General features: G+C 45.6%; 1 protein-coding gene across 1 annotated transcript; it reads left to right on the top strand.

Moving 5' to 3' along the window:
- The first annotated feature begins 2,986 nt into the window (after positions 1–2,986).
- Positions 2,987–9,217, top strand: LOC131950703 (uncharacterized). The gene has a single exon (XM_059312929.1). The coding sequence runs from the start codon at positions 3,764–3,766 to the stop codon at positions 6,740–6,742; it is 2,979 nt and encodes a 992-aa protein (XP_059168912.1). The 5' UTR covers positions 2,987–3,763; the 3' UTR covers positions 6,743–9,217.
- The last annotated feature ends 107 nt before the right edge of the window (positions 9,218–9,324 follow it).

The following is a 9,324-nucleotide window of genomic DNA, read 5'->3' as shown; positions in this document are numbered from 1 at the left end:
TCGCCACGCCCAACTCTAGGCTAGATGTTCAAATTATCTGTCTCGCCACGCCCAACTCTAGGCTAGATGTTCAAATTATCTGTCTCGCCACGCCCAACTCTAGGCTAGATGTTCAAATTATCTGTCTCGCCACGCCCAACTCTAGGCTAGATGTTCAAATTATCTGTCTCGCCACGCCCAACTCTAGGCTAGATGTTCAAATTATCTGTCTCGCCACGCCCAACTCTAGGCTAGATGTTCAAATTATCTGTCTCGCCACGCCCAACTCTAGGCTAGATGTTCAAATTATCTGTCTCGCCACGCCCAACTCTAGGCTAGATGTTCAAATTATCTGTCTCGCCACGCCCAACTCTAGGCTAGATGTTCAAATTATCTGTCTCGCCACGCCCAACTCTAGGCTAGATGTTCAAATTATCTGTCTCGCCACGCCCAACTCTAGGCTAGATGTTCAAATTATCTGTCTCGCCACGCCCAACTCTAGGCTAGATGTTCAAATTATCTGTCTCGCCACGCCCAACTCTAGGCTAGATGTTCAAATTATCTGTCTCGCCACGCCCAACTCTAGGCTAGATGTTCAAATTATCTGTCTCGCCACGCCCAACTCTAGGCTAGATGTGCAAATTATCTGTCTCGCCACGCCCAACTCTAGGCTAGATGTTCAAATTATCTGTCTCGCCACGCCCAACTCTAGGCTAGATGTTCAAATTATCTGTCTCGCCACGCCCAACTCTAGGCTAGATGTTCAAATTATCTGTCTCGCCACGCCCAAGTCAGACCCCACGCTGGGGATTACAAAAAGACAACGATAGCCCCTAATCATGTCATAGCTAATTGGCACTAATTGCTAATTGTCTGTAATTGGTTTCTTGTAATCTCTAAGCCAGCAACGACACTTCCTTGCAATTGCTGGTTCCTACCGGAGTAGCTGAGAAATCCAAGACTTTCTCCCGACATTTCAACCACAATGTTGTAACTGGGACATCGCTGTGATGTTATCAGTGTGTCTGTCCAGCTGTTTGTGTGATCAGCAAACGATGCTCAGATGAAACTTGTCAGGATCTTCGACAGCTTTTAATAACAGATTCAAGCCTTCAGCTTGCTTAAATACAAATTTCAACGACAAGTTTGAACTCTTAACAAAGATGAGACTTGATTAAACCATGGCTAAACTTACTAATGTATATATGGGCCCCTATTAGCCTAGAAAAATGTTGAATTATAATTTTACAAGTAAAAAAATATATATAATTTTACCCAGTAAATGTAGAGTTGGTAATTTTCGGTTCCTGTTTGTAAATATTGACTTACTTGCCAACTTTGACGGTAATTCTCCGGCCCAAATTCTTTATAACCGGCCCAAAATTCTTTATTTTTTGCAAGTTAATCGTAACTTCACATTTTTAACACTCAGCCACGCAAACACTGACGTCACAGCTTTCAATGGAAATATTAACCCCGTCAATTTACTATGTAAATACTGCCATCATATTTTACGATGCAAATAATGACGTCATAACCTTGCCAAGTAAATAAGAACGTCATAATTCCATCGTGTAAATATTCACGTCATAAATTTCTCATGTAAATATTACCTTAATAATGTAAGCAGGAAAATGTAGGCCCTCCCCACCTGCCCCAGGTAAAAGCTGAAACCAGCCCGCATCCCCGCCGAGGTGCTATCCTTACACTGCGCCCTTCCTTCGCCAACTTTCTCCAGAATATTTGACACCCCTCTCCCCCATCCCCACCCCCCGGAGCTTTCCGTCTGCCATCAAGGGCTGACAACTCCGACAGGGACCTGTCGAACAAGGGTAGGTAAGTCTGGCTTACCTGTGTCAGGTCGTGTAGCAGCAGGCCGACGCCTGCCTGACAGGGTCCAAGGCAGGAGGTCAAATGTCACGCCAGTGAAAGACTCGTCTTTCCTCACGTACCGCCGACAATAGACTTCATATTAACCCGCACGGTCACCGGGCCGCATTAAAACCGCAAACTATGCGAGCCGCGGCGGGAGAATGTTGAAATGGAGTAGAGGCACTTGAAATTTTTATGCTGTTTTTTAGATCCGAAGTTTCGAGTAAAGCTTAACACCTGTGGCCGCTTTGATACACGCAATAAACGAAGCCTATTGGAACAGGGGCGACAATTCAGTCAAACTATTAAAGTTTTTGTGCTGGAGATATTTGGGGTGACGTCTTACAAAAATGTGTCCCCTTCAATGAAACGCTCCTTTGATGGATTCGGTAGATGTTTACAGCCGTAGGGGACTAGTGGAAATATTTCTGTGAGGACTATTCGCTACAGTGTAAGGCTACATATGTGACACTGGTACCATCACAAGACTGTTGGCTACAGTATAGGGCTACATTTGTGACACTCCTACCATCACAGTATAGGGCTACACTATATGTGACACTGGTACCATCACAGTATAGGGCTACACTATATGTGACACTTGTACCATTACAAGACTGTTCGCGTCAATGTAGGGCCACACTATGTGACACAGCAACATTCACTCAACCCCACACTTCCCACCCCAAGAACCACAACAAAAAAACTGTGAGTAACATGACATGGAGTCAGAAACTAAATATCCAAAATTCACCGCGACCGAAGCTAATAAATGTTTACACTACGATAGTAAAACTTCAGGTTCTAATTCAAACCTGATGAAAATACATGAAATTGTACCATTAAACGCAAAAAAAATGTTTTTCCAGTTTTCTGGATTAGCAATTTTTATAACATTGATTCTTAGAGTATAAAATTTCTATTAAAAAATTCAGGTTTAAATTTGTTTTGTTATCACGGCTGTTGTAAATGCAAACGTAACAAATACACGTTTTGTATTCACGTCAACAATTATTACAAAGACCATTTAGTCAAACTCGTTGTTGTCCATTCATTTTGGATTTTCCACCAGTACGATAAAGTTAATTTTTTTTCTCCACAGCCTCCCCCCCCCCCCTCCCCCAATGTAGACAGAGAAAGCCTTCAATCCCGACGACGCCACAACACCATCGCCTGTCATCTATCGCTACCTGACGTCCCATTCAAGCTTCGGCACACCGCATCAACCAACACATGACACGGCACACCGCATCAAGCAACACACGACACGCTCAGCTGCAACACACACTAGTATTCGCGGCCTTGGCCTTCGTTGTGAACGAGATTCAGGGAGAGAATTTTTTAAAAACTTGGAACAAACGTAGCACTGTAGCAGGTCACGTGAACAAACCTATCTTTGTACACGTCAAGTGGCCCAGGGATACTGTCTCTACTGGATCTAATTTATGATCCTGACTTTTAACAAAGGAGCTAGAGGTTGACTAGCTGCTTGAGCTACCCCAGCATTCAGGGGGGTGAAGCATCTACAGCCCTAAAACCAAGCCCGGATATTGCTGCGGTGTGATCGTGAATGCAGTCAATTCACCCTGACGAATAAAGATTATCTCCCGATTCATCTTATTCACTGGTTGTATGGAAATATCCCCGACACTGGGCAGGACACGAAACAAAAGTCTTTGTTAGGCCTGGATCTCCTACACAATGAGGACAGAGGACGGGGGGTCAAACCGCTGGAGCGGAACCTGTTGTTAAACGCCCATGATGTAACTGTCAATCATGCTTAGGGTAATGCGTTACATGGGAGGTCAGAGGGATGGCCCCTGGGATCAATCGGTTCGGATCTTTCCGCTGGTGTGGGTAATCGGGAAGATCCTGTGCTGGATGTCAGCGTAAAAAAAAAATTAATCGTGAGATGACGTCATCGCAGTTGTCGCCGCGTTTTGTGGTGTTTGTAGTGGTGTCGCTGATCAGCCATCTGATGGAGCTGGCGGCGTGTGGGCTGTTCTGCCACACGTTGTTCCAGCAGGGGGACCTCAAGGCGCCCTGGTTCAGCGTCACAGCTGGGCTGGTCATCATCCCCCTGGTGGCCGTCCAGCTGGTCTCGGCCGTCATGCTGCTCAGGAGGAAAGGCGAGACGTCCACGTCATACGAGGTCACGATGACTGCAGTCCTGCACGTGCTGCAGCTCGGGTTCATCAGCCGGCACTTTGCCGTGCTGCAGGAGGCGCCGATACCGTCCAAGAGAGCGGAAGTGGTGGAGCTGCTGATTCTGCGAGCGTCCTACGCCGTGACGACCGGCTGCACGGTCTTCCTGGCACAGATCTACCTGCTGCTCCGTGATGCCTTCGATGTCTGGTGGCTGTGGGCAGCGTACGTGTCAGAGGTCACGCTGCTCATCTCCATCACCTGGGCGCTGTCCACCTTCAGGAAATGTGTTCCAGACCACGGCCTTGACCTTGCGCTAGTCGCTTGGCCAGGTACGCTGCTGAAGCTTCTGTGGCGAGGCGGAGAAATCTTGACCCGTATGATATCACTCGGACTGTTCGCATCTATTTACACTCACTGGGTTTTCCTTGTACTCGGCCTGCACTGGGCGGCCATGCTTGTCTGCGTGTGCATTCCTGTTATGGGGTCGTCGACCTTGAGATCGCAGAGACCTGCGCAGAAATTCCTCTACTCCCTCATTACATCTTACACGTACATCTTCGCGTTCATCAACACGTGTCCAGAGAACACGGTGTTTAGATACACGTTCTACTACGTCATCATGTTCCTGGAGAATGCGACACTGCTAGCCGTCTGGCTCATACAGTCCAACTCTCGAGAGTTCTCCAACAACTGCCCCTTCCTCTATGTCGCTGCCTTTGTCTTTGTCATGTCCGTTGTATCGATGATCGTTTACTACAAGTTTTTCCACTTGACCTCTGACAAAGACTCGCCAGAAAACAGATGCAGGAACGAAAACTGCCTGGCCTGTAAGATGGGGAACTCCACACATCATCCCCCGTCTCTGGTCAGCTCCGCAGCAAACGATGGTCTGGTCCAGCAGTGCCACCATACGGACTACTGCGGCCCGTTTTGTAAACATTCCTTCGGCGGCTCGCTGTTGGACTCGGAGCGAAACTCCACAGCCACAGCTAGTTCCCTGCAGGCTCGGCTACAGCAGAAGCTGGCGTCCTGCAGCGACGAAAGGCTCAGCAACCATCTCGACAAGAACGACGTGAGCTCTTCCTCCATCAGCAACACTGACGCTACATCACACGACAAGTCGCGAAAACGAGGCAAAGGGAAAACAACAGGTCAGCCGAACACTTCCGAGTCAGAACTAAGCTCAATCAGAACTGAGCTTGACCGGTCTGAAGATGACCATTCTTCCAAGAGACCGGTGTGGCTACCCAGCGGTGACTCCAACTTCGCTAACCAGCTCCTGACCTGCAGTCTTGAGACCTTCAACGCTGCAGACGACGAGCGCTCGTCTGTAGGTACCAGTTGTCGAGGCTACCACTCAGGAGAAAACCCTAAACCAGCACATAAAACATCCTTCAAGGATCTGCCGCACAGGAAAATCTTGTCTCAAAGGAGCGCCGAACACCGCTGGTACTCTGACGGTTACAGCACCGACCGGTCAGCAGAGCTGCCCCAGATCCTGACGGCAAGGACCGGCAAGTGGGCTGGAGATGGCGAGACCGCGGGCGAGTGCTGTCAGTGTTGTGACGGTTCTGAAGTGTCCTCCATCATCAGGTCTATCACAACGGTGCCTGAATCTGTCGAAGACGATCAGGAATTACCATCCCACCTCAGAGAAATACGTCATAAAAAACTGCACCATCATCCACCCTGTCAACAAATACACCGCTCCAACCTCGAGGATTTATCGGGTATCGGAAACGAAGATTCCGGAGTCTCGCTTGATGTACCCGGAAGCAGACACAACATGTCTTCGCCCGCTTCAGACCCCAGCCATGGTCCAAAAACTAAAAAAAGCCGTTCCGCGAAACGGCACGACCCTCCACATCACAAGACAACTACCTCAAAGCTACAGAAGAAAAACGACAGTATGGCTGGCAGTATGGCTGCTGGTATGGCTGGCAGTATGGCTGCTGGTATGACTGACAGTATTACCACTCATCTACCTCCTATTAATGTACAGCGTGAACATGGTGACACTCCAGCCCAACAAAACCAACAGCTTAAAGACAAGCCCGGCGGGGCAACTAAAATCAACAGGAAAATGAAAGGTTCAATGTCTCCTGTACACGTTTCATCGAACCCTGTACACGGCTCAATGAACCCTGTTCACGGCACAATGAACCCTGTTCACGGCACAACGAGCCTTATACAAGGTTCAACAAACCCTATACAAGGTTCAACGAACCCTATACATGGTTTAGCAAAGCCCGCAAGAAAAACGCAAAGTGAAGAAACCCTCAACCAAACCCCGGATAAGGCAGTTGACAAAGCTGGTCTCCAGACTGCTAGCCAACACATCTCACACTGCTCTGAAGTACTCACGGCCAAACTGCCAACTCTGGAATTGCTGCAGAGTAAAGCACATGTTGTCAGTCGTCAGGACACGAACACTGATGCCCTGGGTCAGCAGACGACACCAGATATCCCAGGGAAGTTGACGGACGTTGTTTACGAGAACATTTGGCAGACTGGCCAGATAAAACATTCCAAACATACCCAACAGCAGGGCGGCCAGATATTTATTTTAGACAACAGCCATATCAAATCTGACATGTATGTCTATGCACATACACGTGACACCAAGTATGTGTGTAGTGAATCAGAAGACAGCGCACTTCCGCCGGAAATTCTTAATTCTAGTATCGACTGCTTCACCCCGTCTGAGTCGGAAAGTGACCTTAGCTTGGAGATTGTTATTTAATGGCGGACAGTGTTGAACTGCGCAGAATACTTGACTGCTTGTAGTCTGCTTGTTTTGTTGATTCTGTGTTTAGCAGAACTGCTCAGGGTTCCATCTTTGTTTTAGAAGACCATTTTTTTTTCTAGAACATTCCTTAAAATGACATCAATCGATGTGTGAAGAATTTGTGTGTTGTTTATCCGTGTTAATGAATGGCAAACATGTCAACAGGAAGCACAGGGCAACACACAGAAGCTACCAAGCTGGGCAGTGTTTACGTTAATAACGTCCAATTATTTGTGGTCCAAGCTAGAAGAATGTAAACAAAGGCACGTGACCTTTTCATTTGTGAACTCTCCAACATGAATCACACCACATTTAATTGACGATGTTAACTTTGTACAGTAATTAATTCCCCTTGTTAGCCATTTAGATGTTAGTTGTGTATACTAATTAATTGTTGACCATTTAGCGGCCACCTGTTTTGCATTTATCCATATTATATTCTATGCTGTGTGTTACATGGGTTTTTGTTTCTTTGAGGTTGAAATCTTTTTCTGATAAATAAATATGTCCTAACCCAGCAATCATCTACCTAATCGTCAACTGATAGTACGAGATACAGGGCAGATGATCTTACACAGGTCACCTACTGCAGACATCTCCGTATTTAAAGGGATGGTGTGGTCAGCACTATGCACACGAGGCTTTACTTTCCCTAACGTGAGACAGGTACCCATTAGGACTGGGTGGACTCAGGGATGTTCTACAGACTTAAGCCCAGGATCCGAACTCGAGACTTTCAGGTTAGCAGAGGAACGCCCCGAGAGGTCTAGCGTGTAGTTTTGTGAGGGCTAGCGTGTCTAGTTTTGTGAGGTCTAGCGTGTAGTTTTGTGAGGGCTAGCGTGTCTAGTTTTGTGAGGTCTAGCGTGTCTAGTTTTGTGAGAGCTAGCGTGTGTAGTGTGGTGGGGTCTAACGTGTGGAGTGTTGTGAAGGCTAGCGTTGTCTAATGTCAGAACAAACACGGACCGACTCAATAAATCCTCGAGCCAAACAATGAAGTTTCCCTCGCCTCAACCTGTGTAAGCCGTGTTTCAATCCAAACCCCCCCCCCCCCTCCTGTGTCAGCGGGAGAGAAATGGGCTAGTATAGAATGTCCACCTGTTAATGCCTCAAACCTCCTCTCCCTCCCCCCCCCTTACCAAAGCCCTTGAAATTCCTCAGTGTAACGTGACGAACCTACAGAATGAGGTCACGACCTCCAATCGTTCAGTCCTGTTGAATGGAGTAGAAATAAGGGGAGAGAATGTCTCCGGGACTTGGTCCTATTGTTATTGCCGCTGGGTTTGTTTTTTTCTCTGGTCTCCGTGCAGTTCAATGCGGTTTGTATTGAGATCTTCGCGCAGCCGAGTTGACGTGTTAATCAAGTTTTAATTAGGTTATGTCCATTGAATTTTAAACATGTCAAGATTTCATAATGCAGCAAAATATGATATATTGCTTAGGAATCGTGCACGTATCATATAACACGAAGGGATTTTATTTTTTTATATATATTATGTAACGCGGGGGAGGGGTTAGGGTGGTATTGACAACAGAGCAACATCAAAAATAGAAAAGCCTTTAATTTGTTAAATTATTGTGTTTTCTAAGCTGCTATTTTTGGTATTGTGACTAATTTGACACCCTGGCTTAAAAATGTTTTCCCTTGTAATACAGTGTAAGATTTGATTTCCTAGTAGTTGTGATGCAGCTTGTTGTTGCCTAATAACAAATTAGTAATATGACGTGCTGCCTATGTTATTAATATCACTACATTTTTCTCAGTGCTGGGCTCTTCACGAAGGGTGGGGGGAGGATGTCCAAGAAATGTTATATTATAGGGTCTTTTGAAATGTTATACATTATTAGAGCAGTTATTTTTTCAAAGTTATACTATATTAGAGCTGTTATCTTTTGAAATGTTATATTATACTAGAGCAGTTATCTTTTGAAATGTTATAGCGTTTTGTAGAGTGGATAGAAAATGTCCTATTTACTGTTACAAAATGTACACAAACCTTTTTAGTGGGAACACCTTGTCATCAGTGGTGTCACAAAGTCTGGAGTCACCCCCCCCCCCAAACACCATTGTTTAGTTTTTAGTTTAGTGTCACCTCTCGCCTCTACTATTTTATTATTTCATTTGATAAAAATTGTTTAGACATTAAATTGTACTTTTTATCAATTTGTTGTCACCCCAAAATCATGTCACATGGTGTGGATAGCACCCCCGCCTTCTGACGGTACTGCCTCTAGTAAATGGTGACCACCAGTCACCTTATATTGGTGATATGGTGTCACCATTGCAATACACCAGCTTCTTGATATGTATACAAAGATGTTAAAATGTGTAAATATAACAGACAATATCTGTGGTCTACCTTTTTGTTTGATATTACTATTATTAGAACAATTTTTACTACCTCAATAAAATAATGCTGTCTGTTTAGACTAGTTACCCCCAGGTGACTCTAATTATAATAAATAAACTTTGTTTTGTTCTTGTTTCCAATTTTGTGTTCTTATTCAAGATTTAGCCAAAAATTTGAAATTTAAACTAT

This window comes from Physella acuta, unplaced genomic scaffold (genome assembly GCF_028476545.2).
Source record: "Physella acuta isolate Inbredline_101_S28 unplaced genomic scaffold, ASM2847654v3 ptg000777l, whole genome shotgun sequence".
Taxonomy (NCBI): domain Eukaryota; kingdom Metazoa; phylum Mollusca; class Gastropoda; family Physidae; genus Physella; species Physella acuta.
The sequence above is the reverse complement of the archived record's forward strand: the minus strand, read 5'-3'. Positions and strand labels throughout refer to the sequence as shown.

Bases quoted from the DNA above. Each gene is read 5' to 3' on its own strand.
- LOC131950703 (XM_059312929.1), top strand. From the start codon at position 3,764: ATGACGTCATCGCAGTTGTCGCCGCGTTTTGTGGTGTTTGTAGTGGTG.